Source organism: Quercus suber, unplaced genomic scaffold, assembly GCF_002906115.3.
Source record: "Quercus suber isolate HL8 unplaced genomic scaffold, Cork oak 2.0 scaffold_380, whole genome shotgun sequence".
Lineage (NCBI taxonomy): Eukaryota > Viridiplantae > Streptophyta > Magnoliopsida > Fagales > Fagaceae > Quercus > Quercus suber.
The window spans coordinates 589,921-606,247 of NW_027069832.1; the positions used below are offsets into that span (position 1 = coordinate 589,921).

General features: G+C 33.1%; 2 protein-coding genes across 2 annotated transcripts; both read left to right on the plus strand.

Annotated features, from left to right (window-relative positions):
* Positions 1-10,837: 10,837 nt before the first annotated feature.
* Positions 10,838-12,951, plus strand: LOC112020410 (uncharacterized). Its single transcript, XM_065760750.1, has 2 exons — positions 10,838-11,764; positions 12,081-12,951. The coding sequence occupies exons 1-2, from the start codon at positions 10,996-10,998 to the stop codon at positions 12,158-12,160; spliced, it is 849 nt and encodes a 282-aa protein (XP_065616822.1). The 5' UTR covers positions 10,838-10,995; the 3' UTR covers positions 12,161-12,951.
* Positions 12,952-14,225: 1,274 nt separating this feature from the next.
* LOC111984049 (rust resistance kinase Lr10-like) lies at positions 14,226-15,777 on the plus strand. Its single transcript, XM_065760752.1, has one exon. It carries the CDS (start codon positions 14,951-14,953, stop codon positions 15,554-15,556), a length of 606 nt encoding a protein of 201 aa, XP_065616824.1. The 5' UTR covers positions 14,226-14,950; the 3' UTR covers positions 15,557-15,777.
* The last annotated feature ends 550 nt before the right edge of the window (positions 15,778-16,327 follow it).

Genomic DNA, 16,327 nt, shown 5'->3' on the forward strand with positions numbered 1-16,327 from the left:
CCAAAATTCTCAACCAAAAATGAGTATAACATGCTATACCGAATCACATTTAACTCGTTTTAATTTAAGAAATTGAAAAAAATAAAAGAAAGCTATAGGTTTTCATTTTCATGCTCCTTTTTTTCAAGACAACTCTTGATGGGATATGTTACTCTAATTTTATTTTTAGATAAAATGAAATATGAGATTTTTTCTAATGTTAATATTTATAATGAACGTTCGTCCATCATGAATCATGTTTAAGTATAATAGGCTATTAACCGAATCAAATTTAACTCATTTTAATTTAAGAAACTGAAGAAAAAAAAAATGGAAGCTAAATTCTTAGTAGGCAGAACTTCATCTTAAAGGGATTAACTTCTTCCACCTCTTCATCTTTGTTTTCTTCTATAATTCTATTCAGCATATTTGTTTAGGAAAAAAAATAAAAATAAAAATAAAAATTTCGTAAAATTTTAGACAAACAACATTTATGATTAAGACACGTTAACATGCATTTTTGTACGAGCAGCCATTCATGAGTAATAAGGACAGTCGGGAAATGAGAACCAGATTTTTTTGACAATCTTGTGCCACTGGGGACAGGTTCATAGTCGTAGGATTCATCTTAAAGGGATTAACTTCTTCCACCTCTTCATCTTTGTTTTCTTCTATTCAGCATATTTGTTTAGGAAAAAAAATAAAATAAAATTGTTGTAAAATTTCAGACAACAACATTTATGATTAAGACACATTAACATGCATTTTTTGTAAGAGCAGCCATTCATGAATAATAAGGACAGTCGAGAAATGAGAACCAGATTTTTTTGACAATCTTGTGCCACGGGGGACAGGTTCATAGTTGTAGGATTCATAACCAGTCAATTTCTCAGTGGTTATGTACTTATGACACAAATCCCGAAATGTGCAAAAATATATTATATATTACATATTCCCTTTGGTTTTTCCTTTTTCACTTTCACTGATAATGATAAAAAGATCCAACGGACAATATGGAACTCTCTTGAGAATCATATACTACATCAGTTTGTACCGCCTTTTTTCAGTTGTGATAGCCTTGAAGTTTGCATAAACCTAGACCATCTAATACCGCAAGAATATGAACAGAGCTAACACATACTAGGCTGTTGAATAAGAGGCATCAAGATGCCCGTGACATGTACACGTACAAAGTACAATTACTATATTTTCCACCCCAGTGAATGGACAAATTATCATCAAGAATTTTAGTAACAAAAATTAAATCACAATTATTTATAGTATATTTCAGTTAATTTAATTTGTAAAATTTTTTACTATTAAATAAAAAATTTAAGTTTTATCCTTGTAAAAAAAAAAAGTTACAATTATCTTAAAAATAATGAAGAAAAAGTGATGAACCAATATAAAATTAACAAACTGCTAATTACAGTATGTTATATAAAATAATTGTGACAAAAATCATAACTTAATTTGTGATACTAGAATTACTCAATTATTATTGATTTTCACAGCTACCAAAACTTACATGGTAGAATCACAACCTCTCTCATGTTTAACCTCACTTGAACTCGTCACAATAAAAAATGAAGAGATCCGTGTGAAATTTTCTATCAAATATTTGATATTCTAGACCTTTTGATTTATTGTCTACCATTAATAAATTATCATCTTAAACAACTATAAAATGTACTTTGAAAAGTGTTGTGTGTAGGTCTATTTGCAAAGGAATTTGGCCATACCGTCCATGGCACTAATTAAGATGCCAAACTCAACAAATTTGGCAGTGATAGCAATAAATGGAGCCTATAATTTAGATCTTAAATTTAATACCTACTTTGTTTTATGCATCCACAGTGACGAGTGATGACAATGACAAGTTTTCCTCTTTGGTAAGTAATAGTAATTTTTTTGTAATATTAAAGTATAAATTAGACTACCATGCATTTTGGTACGATGGTCATTGCACAAGTATAAATGTTTGTAGAGTGTGAGGGCAAAAACCGTGGTTCAAGTCTATAAAAGTGAGTTTCACACATATATATACATTTAGATTAAATTAAAGTAAAAATTTATCTTAAAAAAAAAAAAAAAAAAAAAGAAAAAGAAAAAAGAAGAAGGTATGAACTAGAGGCCTTAGGTTCTAGCTATTGACCTTGAAGAAACACACATTCATATTTAAGATATTTTCTATATACTATTATATAATCTTCACCATATTCTTGAAATGCTTTACCAAAAAATTGAAAAACTTGTATGATCGCTTTAAAAAAGTACTAGAACAAAAGAATATATATACATATATGATGATTTCAACATGGTAGTGAGCTATGATGATCATGAAAACTCACCTGAACTTGGAGCTCCTCTAATTTGAATTAGCTCAGCAATTCCTCAACGATGATTTCTGGGCTCTCAGACTCCAACAAATTAACATAAGGTGTAGTGGTCATGATGGGGAAGAGGGGCACATGAAGAACTAACTCACTGGAGCTACCATTAAAACCCACTGTAATAACTCCAGCAACATAGGTCTACATCATGTATATGTTATAGTGCGTACATAGATACAAGTGTGCGTGTGAGCATGAGTTAGTAATGCACGTGCCCTGCTTCTCCATCTTGCTCAACACACACCTTTCCTCGTGTCACAAAACTATGAGCTAGCTAAGTTTCTCAGACAAGAACTAAGCTTTGAGAGAAGGGCCTCAAAAATGGTGAGTTTCAGACACCCATCTGCAAATTTCTGTGCTCTTAGCCCACTAATTTATAACAAAAGAGGCAAAATGAGTTGTGTTTTGAAGGGTGGGTGTGGTGCTAGAAGCGAAGAGCTGAGTTGGGTGTGGACCCCATTAGTTTGCAGCCCAAGACAACTTGTCACAAGCAATAGGACCTTCTAAAATCCACACACCCCCATCACTATGCAAACAAATTTACAAGGGGGTACCCTACCATGTGTATTTTTAAATTAGGAAAATGATAAATTGTCTCTTTTATGTGGGTTGTGGTACCACCTGAGCACTTCACTAATGCAAGTCTGTTGTTCATTAAGATAATAAGTTTAGTGATGCAAAACATTTCAAATTTTGATGGGAATATTATGTTAAAAAAAAAACTTAAGTTTATACCATCTTGTAGATTAGGTCAAGTTTTTTTTTTTTTTTTTTTTTTTTTTTTTTTTTTCTAATTGTATATCAATTAAAGTTTTAAATTTATAAAATCATTTCAATGTGAAGCCTTTGTCTATCTTTGTTATTCATTTTAATCATTTTGGGTGGAAACAAAGTAGGGAAAAAAAAAACCATAAACTATTTATTAAATCTTAGGTTTTACCTAGGGCTTGCGCATAATCAATTTGGAACCCAGTGAGCAAAGAGGGTTGAGAGAGAAAGTTACGGATAGAGAAAGAAAGCGTAACTTAGGTGGGGTTTGGATCCGGCGTTTCCTGCGTTTGGGTTTCCTACGTTTTTTTTTTTTTTTTTCACACGTTTCAGAGGGGACAACTAGCACTGTTGATTACTGGTCACACACTGTAGCAGTATTGTTCACGCACTGTTCATGAGACCATAGCTACTTTATTCAGAAAAAAAAATTTTAAAAATAGATCTCACGGTACTATTCATACATTTAAAAATTATTTTGTTACAGTATTTTTAGTTTTCAGTTTCAGCAAAAATAAGTTATATCCAAATGGACAATTAATGAAAAAGTGATTGCAAGAAAACTTAACCTAGTTACGCAGGTCAAACACAAAGTTTTATCAACGGTTTCCCTTTCTGCTTCATTCCATATATTACTACCTTGAATAATAGAAATAGACGGGCACTTGAAATTGAAACGGTTTTATAAGTTTGAAACTTTAGTTGGCAAAATTAAAATATATAACCTAATTTAAAATATAGTATAGATGTTGGTCTTTTACATAATTTTCCTAAAAAGGAAAAAATATATATAATTGTTGAGATTATATATTGTTATAAAATAAAAAGTGATGTTATTAATGCAAGAGGGGGAAAAATAATATTTCAAAACCATCATCATCCTCTTCACTCTATGGTATCTTAGTCACGCATACTATTGAAATTAAAGTATAATATTCTAATCTCAGCGCAAAAAAAAAAAAAAAAAAAAAAAAGCCTATATATATATATTTGATCTTAGGGGAAGTCTATACTCTATAGAGCACTTTTTTTTCGCTATGAGTCTATATAGTAGAGTCTAGAACTAATAATACCCTGTATAATCATAAAGTACAATTAAGTACACTGATCCAACTGGATACAATATCAATTCAGACCCTTGAATCCCTGACCTCTCAATATCTGTTGATGAAACTTTTTTAGCATGCACTATTTGGAACATTTTCTAGAACCTAAGGCCTCTAGTTCATACCTTCTTCTTTTTTCTTTTTCTTTTTTTTTTTTTTTTTTTTTAAGATAAATTTTTACTTTAATTTAATCTAAATGTATATATATGTGTGAAACTCACTTTTATAGACTTGAACCACGGTTTTTGCCCTCACACTCTACAAACATTTATACTTGTGCAATGACCATCGTANAACCCTCAAAATGATCTCCATAATGTTTTGTCATACTACATGAGCTTGAGCGATCTCTACTTAAGTCTCTTTCAACTAGCTTGAGCTTCAGCAATAAAACAGTGAGAATCAAGTACAACGACAATGGACATCAAAGCGTTGCAAAGGCATATATACAGTGAGATAAGCTCATGTTTTCTTATTATATATGTTTTAATTAATAATTTGATAGCAAGGCAGAAAGCAAGTCATTATGTTGATGTTTAACTTTTGTACTTTTTCTTTCACACGTCATACGTGGTTAAGCAAGAACGGTCCAAATTGCTCTTTTTCCCATTGTAGTTTCCATATTATGTTTAAGAAATAGAAGTTCAAGTTAAACCCTTGAACATGAGGGAACATAACATAAGTTCTTCCAATTATATTGAAGCTGATCACTATGTTAAGTTTGAAAAAAATCAGTTAGTGGTTGATTGATATCTTGGACTAGGAGCTCATTCGTTTTCTTGGTATTTTAATTCATAATTGGATAGCAACGCAGAAAGCAATTTTTAATATGTTCATCATATCTACGTTTTTGCTTTCTTGAAAGTACGTGGTTGAGCAACCCATACATGTATAATACAGTGATTACTCAGAAACTCCTAGGTATGGACTATTTTAGATATCCTAATTTTGATAAAGCCCAGTTAAAGTTTGATGGTTTGATTAGTCAGATTTTGACAGACTCAAGCTCAACTTTGGAAAGGCCTAACTTAAACCAATGTGGACAGCCGAACTTTGCGAAGCCCAATTCTAAATTTGGAAGAACTGCATGTTGCATGTACTAAGTTGAGAGGTGGAGAAAAATCACACATACCAAAAGGACAAAAGAGATTTTTTTTTTTTTTGAGAAGAGAAAAAAGAGAAATTTGGTTGTTAAAAAGAGTAAAAGTGGAGGTCCAATTCCATTAATTTAGGCTTTAGTAGATGTTTAATTGTTAAGCACATTGCAAGCAGTGCAAATGATTTATCAATTACCTCCTACCTCCACCCCGTGTATGGCTGAAACTTGAAGTCTCCAGAGAAATTTGGAGTCCCCAGGTGGTCAGGTAAGGTATAGAATCTATGGAGCAGAAACTCTTATGACTTTTCTATTTCATCGTAACAAACTATTATTATACCTAATAAAATATACTACAATATATCATATACTTATAAATATAATAATATAACATGTAATTGGTTGTATTTAATTAGAATTTTTTATATATTGAAATTTGGACGATTTTTTGTCCACTATTCAGGTTTTTTTTTTAATTATATAAATTTATTAGTATTTTTTTAGTCATTATACTGAATGGGTGATAATTTAATTTGATAATCTAGGTCATTGGGCAAGATAAAAATTATTGATTTATGCAAAACAAAATTGAACTGAAAAGCTATTTTCTTCAGCATTCTATCAACTACGTATGATTAGTTGAAAATACTCAGATATCTAATTAGCATCCTATATGACTTGGAGGCTTCATGCACGACATATAAGATATATCATTGTTCACTTAGCTATACAATCAACTACTTCACTATCTTCTCAGGGAAAGAAAAAAAAAAAACGACGAACAAGCAAACACTGATGAAATCCCACAAATTTTTTAACTACTACTTCATAAAAATGAAATTTATAATTTTGTAAATGTAAGTCCCAAAAGATAAGAATACCTATATTACGTTTGCTTACGACCAATGTAATTGGCCAATGCAACCAACGGCACCGTTTTCTGGTATCAAACCCAGAAAGCTGATCCAGAGCCACCTTGTTCAATTTCCCCGACAAAATCAAAAGGGTAAAAATCAGAATTGGCTTTGTTACTCCAAACCAAAATCATATATAACCCAAAATTTGAAAAAATCAAATGAAAACCTAATGTTACCCAAATACGTAAATAAAATTCAATCCAATCAAATTAAATGAGAAAAAGAAAAACATACCGGTGGTAGTGGTTTTTTTTCTCCTCTTTCTCTATATTTGGATCGCAAGCATCGCTGTTAGAACATGTAAAAGGAAGTCAAAACAAAGTCACATATTAAAACCTGATTTCCTTAGCCCTATATTGAATCGAAATCTAGAACGAAATTGGGAAAATTGAACACTTAAACCCAAATCGAAACCCTAGATCGAAAATCAAAACGGTAAACCTAAAATCAAAACCCTAAACCAAAAATGGGGACCCTAAAACACAAAGCAAAACAAAAAAAAAAATTAAAACTTACGGTTACTCGGCCTTGCGAGAGTGGATTCAGTGAGATTGAGAGTTCGAGAGAGAGAGTGGGTGTGTGTGTTACCGATCGATGAGAAGGGAATGGAGAGAGGAGGGAAGACCGGAAGGACGAACAGGATTCGGAGAAGGTGGAAGTGAGGGAAGGAGTTTCAGAGTTGAGAGGAAGGGGATTCGGATCGAGAGAGTAGTCCGAGAGGTTTTTTGAGATCGAGAGCTGAGGGTTTTTTTTCGTCTGTGGAGTAGTGTTTTTTTTTTTTTTTTTTTTTTGCTTTTACACTTAATGTTGACCATACACTGAGCTGCGTTTGGTAAACGCAGCTCCATACAGAATCGAGAAAAAAAAAAAACCAGGATACAAAAAACGCGGCCTCAGCATTGAAAAACGCGGCTCCAGGGGGGTTTATAGCCGGGTTTAAAAAACGCGGCTCAAAGTCTAAGCTGGAGCCGCGTTTTTTATAAACGAGGCTCAAGGTATAGCTTGGAGCCGCGTTTTTGAAAAACACGGCTCAATCTCCAACCTATAGCCGCGTTTTTCAAAAACGCGGCTAAAAAACGCGGCTATAGAACCTGTTTTTTGTAGTGAACATATCTTGATATTTGCCAATGAAGTTTGTCAAGAATTACTTTTTGAAGAAAAAAATTGGTACATCATCTAGATATCTAATTCCAAAGAGAAGTTGCACGAACATTAGTCACAACTTTTTCCCTTGGAAACTAAATTACACTCGCCACCTGATTGCTAGGAAAATGCTAACGGGGGGAACACCACAACTATGCCAAAAAAAAAAAAAACCAGTAAAATGATTAAAATTGTTCTATAGCTCAACTTCAACTCAAAGACTACGCGTTCCATATCTATGAAAGAATAACCTTTCATGGGATTGAAATGATGCCGTTCAGCACTATCGTAAAGCCGTGTTCCTTTCTGTAAGTACTACGCGGCATGACCGTGTTGTCTATGGTAGTCTGTCCACATTGAGAAAGCAACGATGCTAGTGACAGCACTAGTACAAAGTGATGTGATCAATTTTCTCAGCACTGGTAAAGTGGTGTTCCATCATCTGATTGTGATGCAAGTGCAGCTTCGTGGAAGTTAGCTACTAAAAGGAGAGAGATACAAAGCTTGTCTCTTGTTAGTGTGAGGCACAAGCATAAATAATATATATCTTGAATTATATAAAACTGACTTGATGAAATTTTGTTATATTTGAGAAAATAACATATAGAATTCATTTTTTTCGGTCCCTAGAATAAATTATTTTGAAGACATGTTTTAAGTATAAACTATGTTTTTTTTTTTTTTGAAAGAATATATGTATATTATTTTGTGTGTTTGAAAATTATTGATCAATTTAATTTTGAAAAAATTTCTGGCTTTACCACCAAATTCAAGGGAATAATCAACAGCTTGCATCATCCTTTGCTAATAAGAAGGCTGTCTATGCCTGCATCAAGTGAGCAGTCAAGAGAATAAATCCAAATGCTCAAGTAGCCAGGGCTCTTTTGTGGAATTAATCAACCTATACCATTCACTGTTTTACCTAAAGTGGATTGTTCAAAGTGCTTACTTGGGCTCTTCCATCCTAATACATTCAATCGTTAACGCCATTTTCATCATACATGTTTCAAGATTTTTTTTTTTTTGGATAAAGTTTCAAGAATTAATTGATTAAAGCTATTTGATACCGAATCACTTGAAGGATTGGTTGAAATTCGAGCAACCTGCAGCATAATAAAACCTCCTCTTGTGCCGATATATAACTTATTTTGTTGTATGCAGGATTATATTCCTAGATGGCGAATAAAGTTAATGTTATGTTACTGATGGTACATAAATATTGTATGATATTATAAAACTAAAGTTAGGGGTGTTTTGTCTAATGAGCAAGACTTAGGTATAGTACTTAGGTGTGGCTCCTCTCTTAAGATTCTGTCATGTGGCTTTTTTCTCATGGATGGAAGTGTATTTTTTAAGTTAAGTAGCCACATGACAAAATTTTAAGAGGTGAATCTAAGGAACAGCATCTAAAGTACTGTAAATAAGTTTTGTCTTTGTCTAATTTAGTGACAAAATCCATCTTCTTAATTAGGAGAATCAAAGTTTAAATTCCCCTCCCCCATTATTATGATTATAATAAATAAAAAAGTTTTGGGGTGTTCTTCAATTTTAAATATTATGTACTCCTTGTAAGGACATAAGCAAAACGCTAATCACATTTGCTCTATATCTTAAAAAAAACTAATCAAATTAAGGCTCATTTTAGTTGTCTAGTATTGCCAAGCCCAGACCGGATTGGCAGTCTAACCTAGTTAACTGTTAACTATCCTAAAGACCCTTTTTTGGGTTACGATTTAGACCATAAGATGTTTGTTGAAATTAGTTAGCACCAGGATTTGAACCTGGTTTTTCTAGGTTGACATATGCATGTCCAGCATGTCAATGATGATTAATTTGGTAAGATATAGAAAATTATTATTTTTAAACACAATTTATGAATTAAATTTAATAGTAAGATATAGAAAATTATTATATATAAACACAATTTATGAATTAAATTTAATAAAAAAAATGAAAGGACACATCATGGTTTGATTTTAGTTGAACCCTAGTCCAACCTTAAAGAGGTTGAACCCCTCTCTTTTTCAGTTCTTTGATCGGTTCAGATTTCAAAATAATGGTAGTTGTTAATAAAGTCCAAATCAACTTAGTATGTGCTTGATGTGAGACTCATCACACAACACACAATTAGTCAATATCCAGTTAAATATGAGGCATCACACTTGTAATTGTCAAAATAGCAAAAATGAAGAGTTAGTGGAGTAGCTTTGCTGCTGTTTGCAGTGGCTCTAGCCTCCAGCTCTATTGCTGCTTAATCGTTGAGGTTTTTTTTTTTTTTTTTTTTTTTTTTTTTTTTTTTTTTTTTTTTGTATGTATGTTTGATGCATGCGTCTGCTACCGGGTAAGGACAAATTGGTTTGTTGAACTTAATTTGGGTAAAATTGTTTGATTGAGCTTAATTTTTTTTTTTTTAACTTTACTATTGATAATTTTTGTTTTTGGGCTAAGTTTTTTGGGTTTGTATATTTTGTTTTAAATTTTAGATCTATAGATATTTTTTACTATCTAAACAGTTTGTAAAAATATTGTAGAAAAGTTTGTAGTTATTACATTACTTTTAAAAGAATGAATAATATTATTAAAGGAGTAAAGTGTAATTTTATAAAACAAAATTGCTAAAATTAGTAACTATGCATATACTAATTTAGAAATATATATATATATATATATATGCACACACACAAGTTGCAATGTGCTACACACTTAAATATTTTATTTTACAAATTTTGGGAGAGAATTCTTTTTTTTTTTTAGAAGATTGGGGGAGAGAATTCAGTTACGTACATTTGCCTTCACATTAATTTCTTTCTAACCGCTACATGAACAATTAATTTGTTCTTACTTGTTTCTAGCATTTTTTTTTTTATTACTAAGAGCACTGGTATTGATAAAAGTTGATATTTACCATTTTAAAACCTATTTTATCTATTATATTAACTCACTTTATAATATACGCTACATCTTAGGTTTTAAATTTAACTCAAATAACAAGGAAACAAGAGGATATTTTTTATATTAAAGAATTTTTTCAACCTAAATAAGAACACACTGTAGCAAGGTTGCAAAACAATAATAGTATACCCACCCAGACATGGTGGGGTTTTTATGCTTTTGGGTTATAAAATAGCAATGGGGGATTTTTACAATACCCAATCCTTAGTGCTCTAATAGAACTCAGGCGTAATTAATAACAAGTGTGCTAGTGAATGAGCGAGTGATTATTATTATTATTATTATTATTATTAACATTTAGTGGTAAAAAGATTACTTTAACTAAATTTTCATTCAGCCAAAAAAAAAAAAAATGTTTATAAGAATTATAAATAAATAATAACTGTCAAATAATTAATCCAGATGACGTATGTGCTGACGCGCATGTGATATTGATGTTGATATTGTTCCACTACCACGAACTTGCGCTTCATCTTTCTTGGACTGGAAACTCTACTTTCTTGTTGAAGATGCTGAATCAGAAAGAAGACTTTTTTTAATTGTGTTTGTCTATAACTGTGGAAGGTTTTTAGTATTTACTATTGGAAATATTCCTCTCTTTCTCTCTCCTACCTTATTCCCCTCTCTCTCTACCTACCTCAATGGCAAGAGGATTGACGTTCACTGCTGTAGGACTCACCGTCCTCATTGCTCTTGTATTAGTCCATTCAACTTGCTGTGCTACTACTGCTATGGTTAATCTTAACTGTACCGCTTCTTCTTGTGGGAATATCCACAAAATAAGCTCTCCTTTTCGATTGTCGACCGACCCAGAAAACTGCGGGGACTTCAGTTATGAACTTAAGTGTGAGAACAATCGTACGGTTCTATACTCATCTGGAGGAAAATACTACGTAGAGGAAATCAGTTACAACAACTACACAATCCGGATCGTGGACTCAGGAATACAGAAGAACAATTACTTCTCCACTCCCAATTATTCTTTATATCGATACAATTTTAGTTCGCAATATTATTTGTATGGATATACCACGTATCAGCTAAAGGGGACGGTGCGGGAGCGATATCCCGAACTATCACGGAGTTTGGTTTGGATGAGCTGTGAAAAACCAGTGAATTCTCCTTTGTATTTGGACACTTCTACTTGCAATTATAATGACAACTCTTCTTCTATATCTGATTCCAAGAGGTATAGAAATGTTACAGTTGGTATAACCACCGCATCCCAAGTGGAGGACTCGTGCCAAGTAGAGAAGATGTTTCTGACTTCGTGGCCAATAAATAATGATGACCCAAATATCTCCTGTACAGACGTCCACCATGAATTGGCATATGGTTTTGAGCTTTCATGGTCCGGAAGTGACTGCTACCTCGATGTCGCGAACCATGTTCAATGCGACGACAGTACTGGTGGGTAAATAAAGCGAGAAAGGCCATAACACTTTTCATTCTCTAATTTACATGTTGTGCATTATTATCCCTTTGCAAGTTTCTTTTCTGAACTCTTGCGTTTTTCCACTGTCACTATTCACTAACCATTCATCTATTTATTCTATTAAACTTCTATAAGGCCAAACTTCTTGGTGCATACACCATATCCATAATTCCATACCAATGAAATAGACATACTAGGATATTTTTATTCAAGTCTCAGTATTATTAATGACTGGATTTAATTTTAAGGTTTCCAATCGCTGATATGTTTTTCTTTTATTTGTGATCGCAGGAGTGCTTGACCTGATCCGAGATATACTCAGAGGTGAGGTTTCTATCTCAAAAAGTTGTTTGAAGAGTAATATAGAATAGACAATGATGATGCCGAAAATCTCACCAGTGAGTTGCACGATGCTTGTATGCTCAAAACGACACCTGCACAACAAAAAAGAGAAGACCTAACAGAGAGCATTGGTGTGATGCCGGCCAAATACCCTCCGAAGGTCAAGTTAGAACTTCTTTCAACTCTAGAGTGCTAGAGAGGGGTTAATTATGCGTACCTTGGCCTATGAGGGTATTGGGGCTTTTATAGTGGTAGAGGGTGGACCTCTCTTCCTTGGAGCAGAAGTTTTTTCCTTATAGGAATCCTTATGCGCGTAGATTGCGGAATCCTTTCCTTATAGGAATCTGATACTGGGCGTGGATCACAAGCAACTTCCCATGCGTGGTGGCCAAGTCTTAGTTTCAACAGAGCCGTTGGTCTTGAAACCGTCAGCCTTTTCTCTCCCCTTCAGCCAAGTTGGCGTCACCTTCTCGCTATACAAGTAACCAAGGAGCTTTGAATAACCGTTGGTTAGAACCGGAGCCTTCAGCCCCAGTTTATCTTGGTCCTGTCAGCATGACTGTCCGTTACCCGTGATTGACCCGTCAACCCAAGCTTCGGCTGACGGGTTAAGCCCATGACACCTGCTATGATTTATTCTTCCATATCAGACAATTAAATAGAATTGTATGAGTAATGGTTCCTGATGTGATGATGACACAAGTAGAGGAATAACCATGTAGTTGGGCAATCAATTGGTCTATATCTTAAACATATGTGCTTTAGTAAATGAAAAGTAATAATTATCGAATTTTTGAAGAAGATAGCTTCTTCGTGCGTACCCCCATCCATTCCAATGTAATAAACATGTTAGGGAATAGTTATTGTAGTCGTATAATGACTAAATTCGATTTTAAAGTTCTCAACGTTAATATTGTTTTTTTTTTCTTTGTCAAAAATGCAGTTTTGTGGTATTTATTTGGTGAAAGTGCACACTGGTGGGACAGAATATCATATTATTCATACGCTGGTGAGATTTCTATCTCAAAAAAAGGTTTTTTGAAGGATAGTAATTAATACACAGAATGAACAAGGAAACAGAATTACTTGAGTAATAGCGCCTGATGTGTGCTGGTGACCATGTAATAGAGAAATAACCATGTACTTTTTAGTTTTATTTTTTTTTTTTGTTTCACTTTTTAGTAAAAATAGTATGTCATGTGTTTGATTTTTATCATTTTAAACTTTGATTATTTTATAAGAAAAGTCAAACACATATATGGTAATTAGTGGAATAAAAAGCAAATTTGAAAAGGGATCAAATTTAGGTTGTCCTGCTTTATTACTCTAATAAATTACTTATTCTCCTAAAAGATTAAATTAATAGGAAATATTAAGTTTAATCATAATTTTAACAATCTCATTCTTTTAATTAAGCTTGATGATATGAAAAGTAAAAATTATAGATTTTCTTAAGAAATTAGCTTCTTTTGAATAAAAATTTACCTTTCCTGGCTCCTAATTATTCCATGAGAATAAAGGTTTAGTACTTAGTATTAATGCAAAATGCATGTCTAAACATTTACTCCATTATAACCTAATTAAAATATTATTTACTTGACTCGGTGGGCAAATTCTTCAGCCCTAGCCATAGGTTAACTAACGTTGAATTACCAAAATTTTCAAAAATTTAAGATATTGAGAAATAATAAATTTAATCATTTAACTACATAATTCTAAGTTCTCACAACTAGCATATTGGAAACTCTAAAAGCATTTGATTGAGCTCAACTCAATTAAAGTGACATCCCAAGTTTAAGACCAATTATACAATCAACCGGCTTTTATGGTTGTTGATATTTCTTGCGAAGCATGGCCCAAAGTAAGATCTTACTGTAGTTTTATTAGGCCTTAGACTTTTCAAGTTATTCGGGCCACTTGTTTCACTAATTAGTAATTCACTTTTCGTTAGCAAAAAGTAATTTCACCTTCTTCTCTTGTTTATATTTCTTGCAGGATGGATCATCATACCACCAGAAATCGGTACTAACCTGAATCTCTTCTTCAACTTTAATTTTTTTAGCATATCAATCCTTAAGATTGTTATTAAAAATAGTTTACCATGCATGCAAACAAGACGTAAATATTAGTTACATTAACATGAAACAAAATATATTGTGCTTAATTACTAGGATTAAGAAGGTATGTAGTTGTAAGTCCAACTATAATTTCAACTAAAAATTAAAAAAGGTGACAGGTGCAACAACAATTTTGTTTTCTTATAGTTATTTTGGTGATGTTTCTGCACAGTAATATTTCACCTTGAAACAAAGATTGTCTTGGGGATTCCATGCATGGTGGCGTTTTTGATATATAAGTGGCGTAAGAGACATTTGTCAATGTATGATGCTATTGAAGAATTTTTGTAAAGCCAAATTAACCTTATGCCAATTAGGTACTCTTACTCAGAAATTAGGAAGATGTCCAAAGGTTTCAAGGACAAATTGGGCGAAGGAGGCTATGGCTCTGTATTTAAAGGAAAGCTTGAAAGTGGCCCTCTTGTAGCTATAAAGATGTTGGGTAACTCCAAAGCCAATGGCCAAGACTTTATTAGCGAAGTTGCAACAATTGGAAGGATTCACCACATGAATGTGGTGCAACTCATTGGCTTCTGTGCTGAGGGATCAAAGCGTGGTCTTATATATGAATTCATGCCTAATGGTTCTCCTGAAAAATACATTTTTTCTTGAGAAGGAAGTATACCCTTAAGTATTGAGAAAACATATAAGATTTCTCTTGGAGTGGCTCGTGGGATTAAATATCTACATCAAGGATGTGACATGCAAATTCTGCATTTTGATATCAAGCCTCATAACATTCTTCTCGATGAGAACTTCATTCCCAAAGTTTCTGATTTCGGGCTTGCAAAACTTTATTCAGCAAATGATAGCATAGTGTCTTTGACTGCTGCAAGGGGAACACTAGGATATATAGCTCTAGAGTTGTTCTATAAAAATATTGGAGGGGTCTCCTATAAAGCTGATGTTTATAGTTTTGGCATGTTATTGTTGGAAATGGCTAACAGAAGACAGAATGTGAATGCATTTACAGACCATTCAAGCCAAATTTACTTCCCAACTTGGGTGTATGGCCAATTTAGCGAAGGAAATGACATAGAAATAGAAGATGCCACAGAGGAGGAGGAGAAAATTGTTAAGAAGATGATCATAGTCGCATTATGGTGCATACAGATGAAGCCTAGTGACCGACCTTCAATGAACAAAGTTGTAGAAATGCTTGAAGGAGAAATTGAATGCTTACAAATGCCTTCCAAACCTTTCCTATCATTATCACTAGCGAGACCAACAGGGGATGTAGGAGACAACTTAAATTCAACTAGTTCATCATTTCAATCAGGTGAATCAAGTCAATCGGCTAAACTTTAAATGCAAGGAAAAGCTGACACCACCACAAAACTAGGGCAATTAGTCTTCACATATTTGATAGCATAAAGACACTTCCTATTTTTGTGTGACAAATAATTGGTCCCTTGATTTATGATAGCTATCCATACCTAAAGCAATTTTTTTTTTTTTTTTTGCTTAGTACGTGGTATATTTGTTTGTTAAAGTCTTTTTAAGTGGAAACAAAATTTATAATTTTATAATTGTGATTTGTGAATGTGTAATTGATTAAGTCAATGCTGAAAAACCGGGCAATATATATTGGAATGGCATTAGCCCAATGTAGAAATTGCTTTCGGTATTCATATGCATGGTTAAGCAATCAATTCATGTGAACTACAAAGTCTACAATAATTCAGTGGCTGCCCTGCCTCCAACAGAGAAGGAATCCTATTAAATATTGTTGTGCAGAATCATTCGAGGTTTAGCTTTGGAATAGATCAAGTGGCTAATTAATACTTCCTTAATCAACTAGGCTGCTCAATTAGAGTTGTCCCATTGAATGAAAATGTTCCTGACATATGGGGCTGGTATGCATACCATCAACATGTACCCAAACGCATTTAACCGCTCTCTCACACATGCGAGAGGGTGGTTACATGATATCCATTTTTTTTTTTTTTATACAAGATAGAATTTCTACTCTAGCCTAATCTAATTGTATATGTATGTGTGTGAAGCTTCTTCCTGGAGACTTGAACCCTGACCCTTTCCCCCCACAACCCACAAGCACTTATACTTACGGAGTGACCA